At 44.6% G+C, this 19944-nt stretch overlaps 1 protein-coding gene across 2 annotated transcripts; it reads right to left on the bottom strand.

The window, feature by feature from the left end:
* Positions 1-538: 538 nt before the first annotated feature.
* Positions 539-17904, bottom strand: LOC306713817 (actin nucleation-promoting factor WASL-like). 2 transcript variants are annotated; one of them, XM_079183656.1, is made up of 11 exons: positions 17527-17904; positions 12019-12153; positions 11688-11774; positions 10930-11026; positions 9570-9593; positions 6138-6321; positions 5572-5614; positions 4671-4824; positions 3467-4011; positions 3275-3380; positions 539-2875 (listed from the first exon to the last, which is right to left on the bottom strand). In XM_079183656.1, the coding sequence occupies exons 1-11, from the start codon at positions 17629-17631 to the stop codon at positions 2814-2816; spliced, it is 1542 nt and encodes a 513-aa protein (XP_079039782.1). In that variant the 5' UTR covers positions 17632-17904; the 3' UTR covers positions 539-2813. The 2 variants fall into 2 exon arrangements, with proteins under 2 accessions (XP_079039782.1, XP_079039783.1); XM_079183657.1 differs by lacking the exon at positions 9570-9593.
* Between the last annotated feature and the right edge of the window lie 2040 nt (positions 17905-19944).

Below are 19944 nucleotides of genomic sequence, written 5' to 3'. Positions count from 1 at the left end.
CCTCTAAAACTATTGTTGAAAGGTTAATTTCCTGGAGGATGCTCTCATCTTATTTCGGGTCTGTTACATGACACAACGTGTAACGGGTGAACTGGAAATTACTAGCCAAACTTATGCTTTGTCCTAACTCACCTAGTTTTCCTTTCTACTTGGCTCAGTGGGTGAAATGGTAGCAGTAAAGGGTGTGATAATCCTCTGCTCAGCTGTTCCCAGATCTGTCCAACTTCCTCTCTGGCTGTCTATTGCAGGTGATGAGGCCTGTTTTCATCACACCTCACACACACACACACATGGACAAACAGATGCACATACTGAAATTACAAACCTGACAGACATGATTGTGCTCTCTTAGACAAGTGCAACAAAGTCTGTGAACATTAGGTATTAGGTCTCTTTTAAAGTTAAAATCTGCAAACTTAAATCAACTTAAACCATAAAAAGTTTAACTTCAAAACCGTAAACAAAAAAAACAAAAGCTTTGGGATGAAAAATCTATAAAAAAAACAGGCTATGAAGGTAAAGGAAGCCCAAAAGCCAACATATGTAAATATCAACCTTTTATTGGAGTGTACAATGTAAGAGTTCATGATTTGTCAAGCCTCATTGAGAAGGCCTGGCGTCCTTATTTACCGAGTCACCTACAGAAGCTAACATCAGCGAAAACATGGCAAGGTTTCCCCCCAAAAACGTATCTCGACATTGTCAGTTCTTACATCAAACAAGTGGCAATTTGTCTCTAAAAGACAGAATTTAAACATTCCTCTTCTGCAAACTGGCAAACAGTGACAAAAAAAGAAAAACATTTTGATGTAATTTTTTCTGGATATTTGTTACACTGAGGGTAAGACATTTCGGAATTAGCTCCCCTATAAGCCAAAACATGATAGCAATGTTAGCATGCTACTCGTTAGCCTGTGCAAAATGCTAACATGGCAGCCGTTGAGAAAACCTGGAAGGCTCAAAAGGAAAACGGGGTTAGCAGTTAACCGGCTCTGGATTTAAAGATAGACTTTGGAAAAGACTTACCCCTTACAAATTTAAAGTAGAATTCATTAGCAATAAAATGCAGTCTCGCTTTAAATTCAATACACTCAGGGGTTTTGCTGCTGCTCCTGCTGTTTTCGGCCTGATATGACCAGTTAGCATATGCTGGCTAATGTTAGCTAACCTTAGACAGATATATCTCCATTTGTGCTACTGTTACAGTATGGTTATAGCAATTGTCACTTGTGGCTGCATTAGTGTCTCGTTGGTTAGCGAGCAGTCCATAAGTACAGAGTCGCAATAACTGCGTAAATAACAGTTCCTAATAGGTTACTTTTACTTTTGAGTCAAGACTTTAACCACCCCAGGACAAGTCATGCCATTGCAGTTGTACTTTTGTCAAAAAGAAGCAGATTTTTAAAAAAATCCTTTTTGACATTGATGGAACAATTTAGCATTTAAAGTTTTGTCCCGTGTGAAAAATCCACCTTTAAATAAGACATCGGACCATTTGGTCTTTGTAGAGAATAATTGACCACCGAGTCATTTGAACTATTCCTATATTACACCTCATGATTTACTAGTTAGTCAAGAACATGTGGATACTTGTTTGAATGATTCCATGAATCTAGTGTTTCTCCCTAAACTGTCAGCACTTAGTGTCTACAACAGGACAAATACTACGTTATCCCCGCTGTCTCTGTACAGCAACTTAGCATATGGACCCATTATAAGCATCAGGTGTGTAAAACTAAAATGTCTTTATTACTTAAGCTTTACATGATGAATGACCTGATTCCAACAAACAGACATTTATTAATACTCTGCTTGCTATTGTAAAAAATAAAATCCACAAGAGATAGCCAGCCATAAAACTGTGGGCTACCTCCTTGCACGTACGGCATGTAGTGTGGTGGGTTAACGGTTTAAAAATGCTTAATATCCAAGTGCCTCATTACTTAAAGCATATGCACGTTCCATAACGATACAGACCTGAAAATGTCCTGTATTCATGCAGCGAGTCTCCTCTTTCAATCTGTGCAAAAATATAACAAGACTCAAACTCTGGAGAAAATTTACAGTCGACAGCAAACGAAGCTGAATATTCCAAAAAAGAGCATTTTTCTTCTTCTCAGTTTTAAGAAAATATGAGTGCTAAACTAGGTTCATTTGAATAAGTAAAAATAAACTAGAGAGCAATAGGGTATGAAAATAGTTCTTTTTTTTCTTTCCTCCTGACAAACAACGAAGACACGATTGATGGCGACTAAGCCCTTCCCTTCAATCACTGACCAAAAAGAACAAAACAACATTTAACTCTAAGGTTCAAGAGACAATTTGATGTGAAACTTGCACGTGTTAATCTGGGGAATGGGAACACGGGAGAGTGACAGGGAGGGAACATGAGTGATAAGAGGCAGCAGATGTGAAAGATGGCTGAGTAACAGATGGAGGCGAGGTTGGGAATGTGGGAGGAGGAGAAAGAGATGCAGAGAGATGGAAAAGGCCGAACACAGTTAAAATGAGACACATTGCCATCAAGAGACGAGATGGAGGAGACAGAGTGGAGACAGACGTGACGGAGAGATAAAGAAAAAGCCTAAAATATGAGAATGACAAACATTTACAGATTAAATGAGGTATTGCACAGATTAATAATAAAAAAAAAAGCATAAAGGCAACAAAAATATACAGCAAATTGATAGAACATTTCCATTTAGAATTTTGAAATTAAAGATTTCTTTATAGAAAGAAAAAAGTTATTTTAGTGTCATAAACATCCACGGGTTGGAGAGGGGAGAAAAAAAAAAAAAGAAAAGAAAATATCGCTAGTCCTCCCATTCATCATCATCTTCAAAGTCCTCATCATCGTCATCGTCGTCGTCCTCATCTGTGGAAGAGAAGAAGACGGTCACATGAAGAATACCGAAAACAGCTGAAGTGATGTTCTTATAGGCAATGAAATAATCAAATTCACTGAACGGATTATCCCATTGGAAATCAAACTATGGCATTTTCTAAAGCACTTACTTTTCCAGATGAAGTTTGTATATATTTGTTGTAGCAAGAATGCTTATATTTTTCTGTCTAACAGTAAACCTTCACTTTCTCTGAATGAAGGGAGGAAAGGTTTCCTCCACTGTCTCAAAATAGAAAAAAAAAGGAACTATGAGGTTGTTCACGACTGATGAGGAAGTGGTGAAAGTCTAATCTATATCTAGCAGTCATCTGACATACAGTCAATGATGCATAGTCTGAGTGCCAGTGACCGGTGACTGTTTCTGTGTACCTGAAGAGTGAATGGCCTTGCTCCGTTTCTGCATCACCTCCATCAGCGCCCCCACGATGCCGGCCGAGAGGCCCGGGGCTGAAGGGGCTGAATCTGTTTCCTCCCTCTGTAAAGAAGACGGCACGCGTTAAAGCACAGGATAAATACATGTTTGATTGAGAGGCGTGTCGCGTGTGACGCATGTTTACTGACCACTTTGAGTTTGGTTCCTTGTCGGATTTGGTCCAGAAGTGCGTCTCGGCCGGTGCTGGTGGACCCCGGCCTCTCCTTCGCATCCTTCGCATCCACCTTCTTCAGCTGGGTGCCTTCTCTGATCTGACTCAGCAGTGCCGACTTGGGCACACCGCTGTCCCCGCCGTTAGCCTCCGTGGGCAGCATAGGGGCAGGGGGCGGAGGGCCGGGAGGAGGTGGAGGCGGAGGCGGGGGAGGCGGTGCTCCGGTACTGGACGGAGCGGAGGATGAGGGAGGAGGAGGCGGTGGGGGAGGCCCCGCCGAAATTGAGGCGTGGGCTGGCGGAGGGGGAGGCGGGAGAGAGCCCCGGCTGGGCGGGGGAGGCGGTGGAGCGGACATGCCCGGTCGGGATGGAGGGGGAGGAGGGGGTGCAGAGATGGGAGCTCTGGAGGGGGGAGGAGGTGGCGGGGCACCTCGCCCCCGGGCTGGAGGGGGGGGAGGTGGGGCTGAGCTGTGGTGCGGGGGTGGGGGAGGGGGGCCGCCTCTGGATGGAGGGGGCGGTGGAGCTGGAGAGAGAGAGAGAGAGAAAAGAAAAGAAGTTAAAAAAGTTGTAATCATCACTGCGGATCCTTCAGAGTTCACACTGCAGATTTCATGTATTTCTCACATTTAGTCCAAAAAATATCTGCATATCTGTCAAAATTATTTCACGGCACATCTGTCAAAAATCAGTTGCCCAATTCTTGCTAGTGTCAATGCTTCATGCAGTTATACAATCAAACCACTGGGGGCAGCCTTCCCCCATGTAACTCACGAGGAGTTCACTATTGAAAGCTTTTTAGTGTCTCCAGACGTCGTCATGATGCCCCAGAGTCAGCCAATGATAAAAAGAAAAACTCAAATACAAACAAGTGTAACGGAGCAAACACTCAACTCACTTCAGAAACAAACTCACTCACTATCATTGAATTGTTAATTACAGTTCAACTTGACGTGCACAGATCATGCACAGAAACCTACCAATCCACCTGGGCGGACCTGGGGATAAAACCACCACATGAGTTAAACTGACAGTCACCCTCTGAAATGCATACCACATTATAGTGAAGATTACTGTGGACGTGTGGGATGTTTTTTGTAATTCCACCAATTATTTTTTTTTTTTTTGCTTCTATGGCAGTACACTTTTTATTTTAGGGTATTCCAGACGGTGCATCGGCCTCACCTTGTCTCCGTAGCTCGTTTTTGACAGCTTCTACGCCTCCTTTCTTCTCGATGAAGTCGTAGATGACCTTCGAGGTCTCCTTGTCTTTCAGCTGAGCCTCAGAGATGCCACACATATCAAAGAGATGCTTCAGCTCGGGGTCCAAGTTGTTCAACTGAAGAAAGAAAAACAGGGAGAACTTCACTCTGTGGCTCGGGTTTATTGTACGGAATCAGCACAAAAGGAGTCAAATTAAATAAACTAAAGAAAATGAGACCAAAATATCAGTGATTATTCTGCCACCTGGTGGTGTGGGGTAACACTTACAGGCAGACACAGAGGGGGAAAAACAGTGAAACTACTTTTTGGTGGGTTATCACTTAAAAAAGTGGGAGTAAGGAAAGAAAATATTCGCTGGTAAGACTATAACTATTGCTCATTTGTGAATCCACGTATTTGTGCTCCAGTTTGAAGCCTGAGGATTTGAGAGGTGAGCGAGCTTTATTCTGACGTCACCCGCTCAAATAAGTCCTTGAAAGCATTAACTTATGAAAGCAAATCATCTGAATTTCATCTTTTTCATTAGCCGACAGAGTAAGTCCTCTGACCTGCATGATCTCATACTAATCATCCAGAGTCCATCATGACTCATTATGCTTTTTTTGGGGGGGGAACGAGTCCATGGATTATGCAAATGAGTTGATTCTCTTCCCTCCAGAATCTCCCTGTGCAACGTTCCTGATGACTTGGGCACGCGGCTCCGCTTAATGTTTTTGAAATAAATCTTTCTAGAAGAGGGATGTGTGACTGACTAACAGATACTAGGTGCTAAGTTTTAAGAATATCTCGAGGTGACATTCTCCAACGTGTGCAGAGAGACGTATAAACAAGCATTAACGTTGCATTCTTCTATTGCACTTACATCAAAACCTGTGTTTGGATCCCAGCCTACATGCCCAACGTGCCTGTGAGAGAAGCAAAAGAGAGAGAGAGCGTGTGAGATCAAATGAGAAGAGTACATTTTACCCAGATAGCCCGTTTGTAACCTGCAGTATCTCATAACAGACTATGAGAGCTGCCGCTGACTGTTCCTGAAAGCACAGCACAGATTTTCCTGGATTACCAATCACACTACACATTCTGTCGGATTAGATTCTCAATAAAGACAGCCTGGATTAATACCGTGGCCTGATTCACCAGCCCTTATGTGGACGAGAGGGATTCTGGGCCAACATGTCTTATTGGAAACATCTACAATAACCTTTAAAGACCTACGGTTCAACTGGAGGTGCGTATACACAAATGTTTAATCTTGTTCTGCATGGAATCACATGAGCATCTACACTCATCCTGACTGGCAGCATCAGGGCTTTAATAAAGGAGGAACTCTGAGTTATGGTTATATCAGTTCATGTAGCGCCACCTGTGACGGTGTTCATCCACCACCTGATTTGAACCCCACCCTACGAGAGGCCGGTGGCGACTCACTGGAAGTTGCTCGGTGTGCCGATGTCCGCCTTGGTGAGCCTCTTCTTCTTCGCCTTTCCCTTTTTCTCCCTCTTCTGGAAGGACGAGTGCACGATGTTGATCACCTGAGAGTTGTTGTGGAAACGTGGAGCATTGCTGATCTCCGGGTTTTTGATGTCGATAGTAGCCATGGGCAACGTCGGGCCTTTAAAAAAAAAGAAAAGAAAATGACAAGAGACGACAACGTTACGGTTTGTAGGACAACACAGCACCGGAATGCACGGATGAGGAAATATATAGAGACAAACTTGTGGTTTGTTTTTCCACGAGAGCTCAACGAGTGAGAGTGCTTTTTAAATAACTGTCTTTACAATAAATGGCTACAAATGATATCTCTGGCAATTGTTCCAAACTTCATGAATGTTGACAACCAAGCGTGGGTTTTTTTCCAGGGTCAGCAGTATTTCATCAGTTATGCAAGTCATTATTTAACAGCTGTTACAGACTGTTTGGCACAGAGAGGTCTCGCTTCTTGATCTGGGTTAGTGGGTGTGAAGAGGGAATATGTGGGATTATAGCATCATCTCATTACTTCGGGTTATGTGAACTAAATTACAGACCGATACTAAACAAGTGTCTTTCAGGCAACGACGGTTTAAATCTATTGTCAAACTGGTTCTGTCAGTTGGGTGAGTCTCGATTAATCATCCTCTATGTAAACGCATTTCCTTTTATTTACTTTAACCGTTATTTAACCAGGCCCTTATTAAGATGTTAATCTCAATTATGCCTCGACAGGCAGAAATAACAATGAGTTAGCAAACTAACAAGACAAAACAAAATGATGTCTGAGGGGAAAAAAAAGGTCCAAGCAAGAGTAACTCCAACATACACGTGCAGCCAGACAACGTGGATTTCTGATCAACAGCGAGCGGTACCGGTGCCTCAGCGGCAGCACATACCTTTGGCGCTCTCACTACCGAGACTTTTGGGCGTTTTGCTGGGCGAAGGCGAGGCCGAGCGGCTGCGTCGCCTTCTCACCCGGTCCCAAATACAGCCGCCGCCTCTCGCTTCGCAGGCGCTCATGCCGACACCGAGAAGCATTTCGCCGACAAAGTCGTGGGTTCGCTTTTCGGGGGACGCGGAGAGACGGTGGGTCGGGTCGGAGAGAGGCGGGAACAGTTCGTCCTGAGGGAGGACCAGGCAGTGTAAAGAGGACAGGCAACTCCCGGGGCTCAGACCTCCACCCCCTACTGCTGCTGCTGCTGCTGCTGCTGCTCCTCCTCCTCCTTCACAATTAAGTTCCTCAGAGGGAGCAGACAGGAAGGTGGTGCAGAACATCATCGTTGCAGCTGACTGCGAGAACAAGCTCAGATGGAGACACCAAGGCAGATCCTGGGTCAAACAAGTGCTTTGAATGCAGATTTGTGGCTCAGATACAGCTTTGCGTCTTCGGCGCCACAGAGGTTTTCTTCCTCAGTCAACAGAGAAATGTTGTCTGTTGGAAGTACCGAATCCAGGAGGTTCAATACGACTTTGTAAGCACGACCCTCCTTGTTCTCTGGTTTCAGATTCCAGTTCTCTCCTTCGCTAAAAAGCCAAGATGATCCCAAAGGTTTCCAAAAGCACGACCACAACACCAGCACGGGAAAATAAGCCAATTTATGACGGCGCAACAGTCTGCGTTTACTCAATTAATGTCCTCATCCGACATCTGGTGGGGTTAACGCGCATACCGCCTGAGCTGTGAAGGCAGACATCCAGCACTGCCATCCAGAAGGGAGACGAGACAGCCGACGCTCAGCCAGCCAAAGTTGACCGTCGCTCATACATTCCTTCCATCACAGCAACAGTTTTCTTCTGTGCAAATTGTTCACCAGATTTCTGCTTCCCTGCTTTATCCGTCTGCCCGAGCTCTGCATATTTCGCATCTGTTTTGCAATCATTTTTCTCTTCCGTTGACTTTCCATCACAGCGGGGAGCACCGTCAGATTATCTTGCTGGGATTGGCTCCCCCGTGGACATCTCTCCACCCACCTCCGCTACCGTCTCCTCCCTCTCCCGGCAAAAACACACGCGTGGACCTAATCCCAGCAAATCATTCTGGGTTTAGCGCTGGATTTTTGTTTTTACGTAACCATTAAAACCCATCCTCGCATAATCCCACGATAATCTCCGGGGGGGGGGGGTCTAAAACATGATGAATCCGCAGGGTGAGGAGGAAACATGAAGAAGGCAGAGCAATAAAAAGGCAGACAGAGAAGGAGAGAAAAGAAGGAAGGTGAAGACAGTGGGAAGAAGGGGACAAATGATGAGAAGGGAAGAGCTGGAAAGGGCAGAACAGATGGAAAACAAGAACTAGGCTAGAGATGACAGACGGCAACAGAGCTCTGATGCGCTAATGGGAAGTGAGAGTGAGACAGATGGAGGCGGAGAGGAGAGAAGGATGACTTCCTCTGGAAAGGAAGCAATTCAAAACACAAGATCCCAAGACAGAAACTTGTATAAACGTTTCTGCGCAGGTAAATGGAACACATCCCTTTGAGAGAACGCTCGTCCTTTTCTCCTTCCCAGTGAACGGCATCATAGTATACCAACACAAAGCCAAAATAATTCTCAATCTAACCCCAAAAATTGGTTCACCGTGTAGCTCGGAGTTACATTGCGGATTACGTCATGTACGACACGTCATATGTGGCGTCTGACCACATGTGACCCAAAACTAAGCATCCACAGGCCCAATGATGTTAAGCGGCTCTGGATAGGAACATCAGCTGAACGCAAAAATGGGTCATATCTGTGTCTTCTGCACGCACGCACACACACACATACACAGATATATCAATAAGCCAGCTGCATCCAATCATGCCGTTTGTCAGTCCAAAGCTGGCTCCCTCCGGTGTAAACTATGCCGTGTGTCCACAAACAAATGTGTGCATATCCACAAATGCTTAGTCATCAGACTGTACTGAGCGAGGGTCGGGCCATGAAGGGCATGCAGCTCACGGATCAAGACTCCACGCGTAATCGTATCGCGATGGTATTATGAGCTTGCTCTTTATTTACCTCGAAATTATTTCCTAGAAGTTCTCAATCCTGCATTAGCGTGTCAGCGATATGTATAGGAAGCTTGGTCGTGTCTATGAGTCAAAACGGAAATTTTAGAATGACTTTTATTTGCGAAGAGAAGGCAAAACGTTATCTTTTTAACACACCCGCTTAAGAGTTTGTATGCTGTAGGGAAATGGGACACAGCTGATGTGAAAACATAGTTTTTGGACAGCTGTTTTAGATGATTTAAAAAAAAAAAAATGTTTTAAGTTATAAATAAGTAATGCTACCCATGTTTGACAGAAATGTTGCCAATGCCGTCAGATGGAGGTCTGACTCTGGTTTACACGTCTTCTGTGTATTTCTGAAAGCTAAATTGACAGGAAACAGTGGAAAACATACCATTGGGAGGGTCGCGTCTCTTCTCTGTGAACACACAGACAAATGAAGTCGTTACAATCTTATCTAGCGGGCAGCAGTGGGTTGTGTTAGTGAGAGGTGTGTGATGGAAGTGCGTCAGCGCACAGATATACAGAGATAGAGAAGAGAGGGCATTGGTTTGTTAGCGCGCGGCTCGGCGGGATTGTGCACGTGCTGCGCAGAACGGAGAGTTATTTGGAAAGATCGCCAAGCAAAGTGTTTGGTTAGCGTGTTTAGGAGACGTTAGTCAGACATTCTTACACACACACACACACACACACACACACACACACACACACACACACACACACACACACACACACACGGCAGCTGACATATACATATTAATTCAACGCTGCAGAAACTAAACTCTGCAGAGGTACACTCATCTTTCATTCAGTACTATAAAGAATATAAACACTAAAACAGGAATGCCATTGACACATTGAGATTTCCATCAGAAGAAGCGTCGGAGATAAGATTAGGCACCATGTGCAGAGGGCTGAAGGGGGAAAAGATTACAGATTGATCCAACTGAAGGGTCAGGAGATGACTCGCAGAAGAGGGAAGACGGATCTTAAGCAGAAGAGGATGAACCTTAAGGACCGAGTGGCACTAATTAGTTAAAGACGCCGTCCGAGCGGCTTTGCAATGTGTTTGCAATTGAAGCCTCAGTCTCGGAGTCTAACAATACATTTCTTGAGTACTACTAATGAATTATCTTAATTAATACAAAAAAATGTAAGAGCAAAATGGTAAATGAAATGTTCAATTCATGCTCTGCCAACTGGACATAGTACACTCATGAGGGATGAAGTCCTTCTCACTGCTGATCATTGAACGTGAAACTGTAGTGCCCCCCCCCCCCCCCGGACCAGTCAGCACATTTGCTGAGAAGTCATCCCAGATGACTATTAATATCATACGTCATTAAAAGACAGAATTGTTAAATCTTTCTGTTTACTTTGGTGATTTGAGCACCTTAATGACACTGTGAAAACGGCCATGTGTGTCATCAAAGGTTCTAAGGAGTGAAAAGAGATCGCAGGAGATCAGAAGAACAAGATGGGAAAGTTCAGAGCATTTTCCAAAAATGACATGTTTAGAAATTAAACGTATCTCGTGCTCACACTAATACTATATAACACATCATTTCACCTCTTAAAGACACACGAACCAAAGCAAACACAGAAGCGGACATTACAGAACATCTCTGTGTTAACATGGTTTGCTGGATTATTTTGAACACGAGATATGAATTTACTAAACATGTCATTTTTTCCAGTGAGTTAGATCAGTGGGTAGGTTTGTAGGCAAGAGAGCAGCAGCGGTAAGATGGTACCAGATTTCCTCTGTCTTCTCCCAATTAGCTCCACCAGATGGTTATGGAAACGCTTGGTCTCCTCCTCACTGGCGAAGTTCAGACCCACTTGGCATGTCTGTAAACACACACACAGAACTCAATGCATGTCTTGTCAAGGACCTCCCTAAACTGCCTCATTCCCAGCATTATTATTATTATTATTATCATCATCACAACCGGCTGTCCCACATACCTCATGGTCTGCTGCAGTCTGAGCCACTGTTCCCACCAGCTACCATGTTTGACCCACAAATAAAGACATCTTTCCACAAGAAGCGCTTTAGATGTCACATAGAGTTAAGAGTCCGACACACTATTTAGTTTGAGGCCGTATGAGGCAAATAGGCACACCGTCTTTTGGTGGGCAAAGCTGGACACCGACTCAAAAAGTGCTTGTCATGGCAGTTGATTTAATAGGATTTGGGGATTTAGTTTTTTTGGAGAAGAATATAAGCTCTAAGACTATTTGGTTGCACAAAATCTTCTCCATAAATCAACACAGGTTCTATTAGGGTTGGGTTCAAAGACTCATTGAACACTCAATGACAGATCTCTGACGGCAAACACTGATTATCTCAAATAATACTGTTCCCCTCCTCTTCCCCCTCCTGCTACATTTTTCTTGAATAAATAAAAACAATAAAAAAGCAGAAAAATGACTCGTCTATGATGAAGATGATGAAGAAAACAGATGATCATACATAAAAAAATAGAAAGCTGTAGCGAGGGAAACTCACGTCTCCAGCAAATGTGATGAAGTACGGTTTGGGGACGTAGATGTTGAAGTTGTTGTACAGCTCCTGTTCAAACAGTATCTTACCGTCCTGTGGGGGAAAACCACAACGGAAGTTGAATGAAGGAGTAGGAAGCAGTTAGTACAACAAGCAGCTTAATGCTATATAGGTCTTAAATGAAAAGACGTCCCACAGATTTAATTGTGTGGCTATAAAAATATAATATGAATATCAAACTGCGGTACACCACTAGCAGCATCGTCTGCCGGAGTCTACAGGGAGGAACCACAGTGATGTGAAGTGCAGGACCGCTCCCGGCTCTCTATGTACTTACCTTGATGTCCAGGACCCTGATGAAGTAGGATCGCTGGGGGTTGTCTTTGACCAGACAGGCCACCCCGCAGCATCTCTTGTTCCAGCTGGAGTTCCTATCTGACGTGAACACCTGGACCACTGCTGCAGACAATGCCTGGAGGGAGGGAGGGAGGGGAGAAAGAGAGAGAGAGAGAGAGAGAGTCACGTTTATCCTGTGTTGCTTAATTTATACTACACAAGCAGGGTGTATTTGTAGCCATGTTAATGCATCTCACAGGGGTTGTAAGCCAGCACTCCAGACGACAGTAATGAAATGAAACGCATACTGTATAGGGCTGGGCTATTGGACGAATGTGTTGGCGATTGACTGTGTATTCGTTTTCTTTTTGATTGATGTTTGTCGTTTTATTTGGCTAATTTAACCCGTCTGCCTCAAAAGGAGGAGAGCAGACGGACTTCAAGGTTTCTGTGAACTAATAAACTATTTAAATCTGTAAAGCTCATGTTTGCAAAACTCAAGATGTGTGAGCTGCGATGGTGGAGATACAACACTGCTGCTTCAGTACAGGACAGAGTAGAACTTCCTCCACCGAGGCTCAAAAACACCACAGCGGCCTCAAAATGTTGGGACGTCCTCGGTCAGAGAGGTAGTAAAAAAAAATAGTAAAATGGCTCTTGGCCCATCCATTCAGTAATAACATTCCTCCAAATCCGATGTCTTGCTGGACTCGCCATCCCCTAACAACATTGCCACCATGGCAAATGAAGTGGTAGCAACATGCTGTGTGCTTTCCAGCTGCAGCCACAGTGAGCTAAGTAAGGATAAGACGAAGACATGAGAAGGAGATCAATAAAGGTGCAATTTAGTGGCACTGTTTGAACGGGGTTGTTGACATCGCATTTACGCAGAAATAGCTTCAGAACAAGAATTGTTCTTTGAGTCCCGACCACAATCTCAGAGAGTCTGTGGAGTCAGCTAAATACAGCTGTTCACACATGTTCTCCAGCTAAACGGCCTGAGCTTGAGTCAGTGTTTTTCATAACGGAGGTCGAAATTGGCAAACAAGAGCACATTTTGAAACTGAAACCGTCCGAATTGGGCCGAGAAGCAAACGGGAGCTCGGACCGCTGCCTTTACTACGAGTGTGTGGTGGAAGTGGAACGATTTAAACACTGACTGAAAAGGGGGGGGGGGGGTCCATCAATGCCACGTATAAAAAGCAATGCCTGAGACTAAACTACACACACACACACACACACACACACACACACACACACACACACACACACACACACACACACACACACACACACACACACAGAGAAGAGCACACCTGTAGCGCACACATGTAAACACACATCCATGATCACATGACCAGATCAGCCTCACACTGGTTTTACAGGTTGCTGCAGGGGTTCTCTCACACCGAGGGGCCCCGGTTCACAGTCATTACCGCGCAGATGAAAGCGACGGCACCGAGACGGGAAATACCTGCTGATCTTATGGGGCCTTTTCAACTCAATGGCTCCAGGAATTACTGCGAGACAACATCGGAGCCCACAAAACAACAAATGACAGCAAGTCACTCCATTTCTAAAGCAGCGAGGTGTTCTGTGGTCGTCTTTCTGCTTCCACACTTTTGTTTCTTTTCATCTTGCTCGTTTTTAAGACTGTTCAAGAAGTCAACAACAGTACAGCTGTAGTCAAAACATCAGTAACATTAAGAGAAATTGTCTCTATCTCCATCATAGATAGTACCAAGATATTCGTAATCATATTTATACATTCACTCTCAGAGCAGCGTCACAGCTCTGGATCGTGTGGATTTGGATCAAAAGGAGAATAAGAAGAGCGTTTTGGTGACGGGGTTTCTTCTGAACAGCGACTGTGACGGTGTCCAGGCTCTGAGGCCCGGGGCTTCAGTCTGCCCGTGGAGCGCTGATTGTTCCCGACGGGGCCAAAGGCGGCAGGAAGTGGAGCTCTGTCTGTGACGTCATCGGAACCCATCGAAAAACACTCGCTCACTCTTACATACACAGTCCTGCACATTCACTCTCTCTCTCTCTCTCTCGTTTTCAAACACCTTCGGTTTCTACATCTCTCTGCTACTATAAGGACGCCCATCATCTGAACAGCACAATAAGATCTTCAAAGAGATTAGTAGGCACCTCACAACATTACAAGTGCTTGAAGGTGAAAACACTCCTTAAGGTTTCTGAAAGATAATTATTAACTATTTGCCTAAGGGGTTGTAGTCGTAAAGTTTGTAATCTTTTTTTTTAAAATTGGGACAACATTAATCGTTAGATGTGAGAAATACAGCACAGAAAATGTTCACTTAACATTTTGTGAAAGCAAGACAAGCTAGAGACCATCTTTCAATGTGATCCCACCAGCCGCGAGGCCAAATTGGACCATGGGGCGTTGTGTGTGTGTGTGTGTGTGTGTGTGTGTGTGTGTGTGTGTGTGTGTGTGTGTGTGTGTGTGTGTGTGTGTGTGTGTGTGTGTGTGTGTGTGTGTGTGTGTGTGTGTGTGTGTGTGTGTGTGTGTGTGTGTGTGTGTGTGTGTGTGTGTGTGTGTGGGGGGGGCTTACCCACTTCCTACCCCCCTTCTTCCAGCGCCCTTGCTCGGACCACACCCATCTTCAAACACAACCTTCATCTTGATCTCAACTAGTGACAATATCTGTCCACAGGCGGACAGAAACACAGACGTATAAACACCTGGCAAAGTACTCAAAACGGCTTCTGTGGTAGCTCCTGCTCCAATGAGGACCACACTTTACCATGATCTCACTCACACACACACCCACCCACACACTCCGAGGTGAAAACAATACAGCCACACACGCCATTGTTGCTAGTAGTAATCACATATTCGGATTAGATTAAAAAGAGTGAGGAGAAACAGAAGACAAGTTATTGATGTAGAGAGGCAGTGTGGGACAGAAGGACAGTGTAAATGTAAGGAAGGAGGGAAGTGATGTGAAAAATTGAAGGAAGAACGGGCTTGAAGAGAGAAAGATGAATGAAAAGGAGAAAGGAAGGAGAGAAAGTAAAGTGAAGCAAAAGAGGAGTCATGTTGCACTTCTCCAGCACAAATCACCAGAGGAGGCTGACCACGGGACTTCCTGTAGGACAGGAGTGCTGATCAGGCAGTCTGCGCACACACACACACACACACACACACACACACACACACACACACACACACACACACACACACACACACACACTGTGAATTGGACCCCTTCCACCTCTTGCCCAGTCAGACAGCATTGCTGATGGCAAAAACAGCAGAAGGAATACCAATGAGTAAAACCAAATGAGTAAGACCACTGTGTGTGTGTACCTGTGTGAGTCTCTTTGTGTGTGTGTGTGTGTGTGTGTGTGTGTGTGTGTGTGTGTGTGTGTGTGTGTGTGTGCGCATTATTCACACAAGCCAGGAAACAGGTTGGACTACTCCTAAAATATGATCCAGGTAGTTACACATTTACAGGAATAGGTCCTGCTACCTTGAACTGTCGCGCCAAACGTGGTGACCATAAATGTGTGTACTCTCTGTGTGTGTGTGTGTGTATATGTGTATATATATATATATATATATATATATATATATATGTTGCAAACAATGTAGTGCAAAAAAGTTGCCCCTTTGTATCGCTGTTTTTCAAGCGAGCACACAACAAGCCCTTTACTGCTCGAATAAATCGAGTCTAATTCAGCCGCACTGAGCCTACTAATGGCTGTGCATCTTGGAAAGAAGACAATAAAAAAAGACAAAGTAAAGGTGATCGTGACTCTCACATTTTCTGCACAATAAGCACACATTGCATAAGGCGCGATCACTCGGTCACTAAATCACTGGTGGGCATTCTAATTAGACTGTTGGGGGAAGACGCACAATGTCCGCCTCTTCCACTCTCTCTCTCACACATAAAGACACACACAGTCCGCCTCTCTCCCAAACTCTCTCTGCATGCAAGGACGTGTGCGGACACACAAGAGCGTAGGACTGTGAGGAATGTTCACGATTCCACGTCTCTCCGTCACATGCCCAATGACACAATTGCCAGAATGCCAGAGGAAAGACGTCATTGGATTTTTTTAAAAACAGGTCACATAGGTGTGGGAGGACACGCCACAGGAACACTGCTGCAGAGCGGGAGGCGGGAATTCACCCCCCCACCCCACCCCTGCCACATGGTGACCACATACAGGCCTGACATCCCATGTCACAGGGACAGGAAATGTAGCCTTTCCAAAGCAAACACGGAAACCTCACCAAAAAAAACAGGTTCACTATAGAATGAGGAGGTGAGGAGCCATTTCTCTGTCACTCTGTCACGCCACCTTGAGTATGCACATTAAAAAGGAAAGCATGATCAATATGGGGAAGTGACCTGAGAATAAATCAAAGTCTTATCTGAAGGCTACTTAAGAGGTGAAGGTGCGACGCTGGGTGACATCATTTATATTAAGGAGTGCAAATTAAAACCACTCTGGAAGGCAAACATCCTTTGTTCTGATGCCGTCTGTTAATATTTAGTTGTATCTGCACCAATTTGTGTGTGTAGCTTATTAATATTCAGATGCGTCACCCAGTGGATGAGGCTTAAGGGGGAAAAAACCTGTCCTGCGAGATCATAAAGCAAACATATAAAAGACACATGACATTAAGCTATGCTGAGTAAAGGTGCTTGATGCAGCTGCAAATGTCTTTACTTAAAATGTGGCTACAATCTGCGGGGTCTGGGGCTAGCAGAGCAGACTATTCCATATTCCACAAGAACGTAAAAATGAGTCAGCAGGATGCTACACGTGTGACGTAATATCAGACTATCTCACAACAGTTGAGTCGTGACAGTGCACTACTGGTCTCGGTCCACTGCGTTCCCCCCTCAGATTGTGTTGACTGGCATTAGCGGGACTTTTTAGCTAACGTTAGTCAGCGCTGTCTGGTCGGCGCATTCCTCACGGTGGATACACACTTCCCGAAAAACAACCAAGGTTCAGCTATGTTATGTAATGCCAGTACAACATAAATATAATTACTTTGCGCTTACAGCCCCCAACCTCCCCCCCTCCCCAAAAAAACAACGCTAACTCAATTCTGCAAGCGCGAGCCTGAGTGCAGTCAGGCTAGGCGGCAGCGGGATTTTTAGGATTTCCTGGGTGAATCCAGGTGTGTCGAGCTTTTTAAGTTAAGGGCGCACGAGCGGAGGCCAGTAATGAAAACTTGCTGTTGCCCAAAATGTCACCGTCCCAAAACGGGACGCCGGACACAGTCACTGTCAAAACAAACCACCCTCTCTTCAGCTAGACGTCTCTAGTGGTTCCCAGGGAAGACGGACACGTTTACCTGCGATATCACAACATTACAACTAAAAAGGCCACAAACACACCGGTACACCTCGTAGCTAACGTCGTCTCGGGACAAGAAACACAGCGGTTAGCTTTATTAGCTTTCTTTTTCACCTTAGCCAGCTATTATACAACAATTTGATTGGGTGGAAAAAAAACTTACGATGCATTTCCTGCCAAGGTGGTTGAAAAGGCATTCATTTTCCTGCGGTGTCAGTTGTATCGAACCGATATTTGCTTGTCGCCGTTGCGACGGATGTCCACTCATTATTAGGGATCAATGTGTTAAGTGTGCACCGACTGTAACTCGTTGTGTGAGATCCCCCAAAAAAAAGATACATAAACAATTCCTCGGTCATCCGTGGCCTTGCTCCGACCCCCCTCACACCGGTGGTTTGTGCCGGAGCTCCACGGATATTGGGGTGCCGAGAAACGTATGCCGTTTAAGGAAGCGGTGCAACGTCCCGCTCCTCTTTAAAATAAGGTAAAACAATTGCAGCGACTCGGCGAAGACGGAAAACAGTAAAAAGTTTCCTGGGAAGTCCGTCCGCCAGAGAGCCCTGAGCCAGTTCCATCCAACATGGCAGTGTCAGGACGAGTCCACTATTTGGGAATAGGGTTTACACCTTTCCCAGCTGTGTCCCACATAATTACCAAGAGCCCATTCTGGCACGGCAAATGGTGAGACTTTTGTTTTGGTTAAGAAATTTAAACACGAAACTATATTCTGTTTAAAATTCGAGTGATGAAATAATGCTTAATAAAATCACAACTCTCAGCGCACTCCCCGTGGAGATGGTTTGGTCCCGTCTGCTCGTGGCTTTTATGGCAGGAATGTGTGCGAGTGCAGAATGGGAGGAGATAAGAAATAAGGTGCAAGTTGTGAAGATAATGGCATACAATACTCCATGTGAGAGGAATTGTTGAATACTGAATAAGTGGGATCAAAAGAATCATGGAAATTGTAATTTCCCTGTCATGATAATAACGCGCTATTTTAATGTCGATGTCAGAGAGGTCATGGTTCAGCTACAGAGCTGTCATCCGGGCCCTAGGATTTCCCAGACCACAAGTATTCCCTGGGACATGAAATAATTTGCCCCCTGAACTGAAACGCTTCTGGGATGTTGCACAGGTCTCTTTCTTTCACAGCAAGACACTATAAATAGGCTATAAAAAAAGTGAATTACGATTAACACTGCTCCAGTTACGATACAATGCCTCTGGGGTATAACATATGCTTCACCGAGTACACTTCAGTGTGTTTCTCCAGAATTTTTGTCAATTGACTGAGACCACATAATGAAACACCACTTTCAGGAGCCTGTTTGCATCAGACATTTTATTCTTCACAATAAACAGCGCTCAGCCATCAAGCAGACACGCTTAGAGGCTACTATGAGTAGCCTTGAACAAGGGCAGCATACACGGTGGCTCATACATATTTTACTAATGTGCCGAAGGGTGTTTGTAATACTCATGCAACATGCTCAGTCAGGCTCATAAATGGGTGTTGTTTGCAGGATGGCCGTCTTTGAGAGGTGATTCAAAGAAAATACTTTCGCTTGTCATAAATACACTCCAGAAGTGGCAAATAAAGGTGATTCTGATCTGTTTCTTTGCATGTAAACATGAACATATGTGCATGATCATGTGTGGGTTTTTCAGCCATTTCTCCTCTCTTTGCCGGGTCAGTATGGGGAAGAGAAAGTTCCCGTGGAGCTCACGGAGATGACGACATGAAGTCAAATGTCAGTAGAACCTGTCGTGAATGACACTGCACATTAACCAAATTCAGCTTTTCGTGATGAGAAGCACAATCCGTATTTGGTTAATCCTTCATCTCCGTAAAGACCACAATATATTGCCTTTAAAAAAGACAGACAACACATTTAAGAGTGAAAAGGGATGTCTTTATTCCAGTACATCACTTGAAGCAAAGCTGGTAGTGAGGTTATATTTTTTCAGTGAAGGGCAGGTTAATATCTGAGGGAAGTGTGGACATATCGATAAACTGTAGCTTCCTACTGTTAAGAGCCCTGTGCATGCTCTTTCACACCTACTTCCACCTGGTTTAACCTAATTCCATGCCGTTAAACAGAAATCTTGTCAAACTTGAAAAACCTGACAGACAGGCAGAGAAACACCTAGCGAAACTCTGCCCTACTCCACCTAGCCTGGGCTTAGCATTGTTAGAAATGACTCATCCTGAATGAGTAGTTATGAGAACACATGTGCTCGTCATGCACAAACATGAAAAAAAAGGGCATTGAATGAGAAAGAGAAGAGAGGGAAAAAGAAAACGGACAGAAAGTGGGGAAAAAGGAGTGAGGGAAGGTGAAGAAAAGCAGTGTGTGCATGAAAACCAAATTTCCGAAACAGATACTGGGGCTTGTGTAAGATCACCTAACTGACATTTCTGAGCAATATCAAGATGTGAGCATTAGCAGTGATGTCTTTCCAGTGCATGCAGCTGCACAGTACGTCTCAGTGTGCCTGTATGTGTTTCTAATATATGTGAATGTGTATTTAATGAATGGAATACTGCATTATCTAGCTGGTGTGTGTTTTGGGGGTTATG

The sequence above is a fragment of the Pholis gunnellus genome (assembly GCF_910591455.1).
Source record: "Pholis gunnellus genome assembly, chromosome: 22".
Classification (NCBI taxonomy): domain Eukaryota; kingdom Metazoa; phylum Chordata; class Actinopteri; order Perciformes; family Pholidae; genus Pholis; species Pholis gunnellus.
The sequence above is the reverse complement of the archived record's forward strand: the minus strand, read 5'-3'. Positions and strand labels throughout refer to the sequence as shown.

Excerpts from the sequence above, each read along its gene's own strand:
- LOC306713817 (XM_079183656.1), bottom strand. The coding sequence starts at position 17,631 with ATGAGTGGACATCCGTCGCAACGGCGACAAGCAAATATCGGTTCGATA. Across the intron at positions 4,012-4,670 it reads AAACGAGCTACGGAGACAAG|CTCCACCGCCCCCTCCATCC; the intron begins GTGAGGCCGATG and ends CTCTCTCTCCAG. Across the intron at positions 3,381-3,466 it reads AAGGAACCAAACTCAAAGTG|AGGGAGGAAACAGATTCAGC; the intron begins GTCAGTAAACAT and ends TCTTCTTTACAG.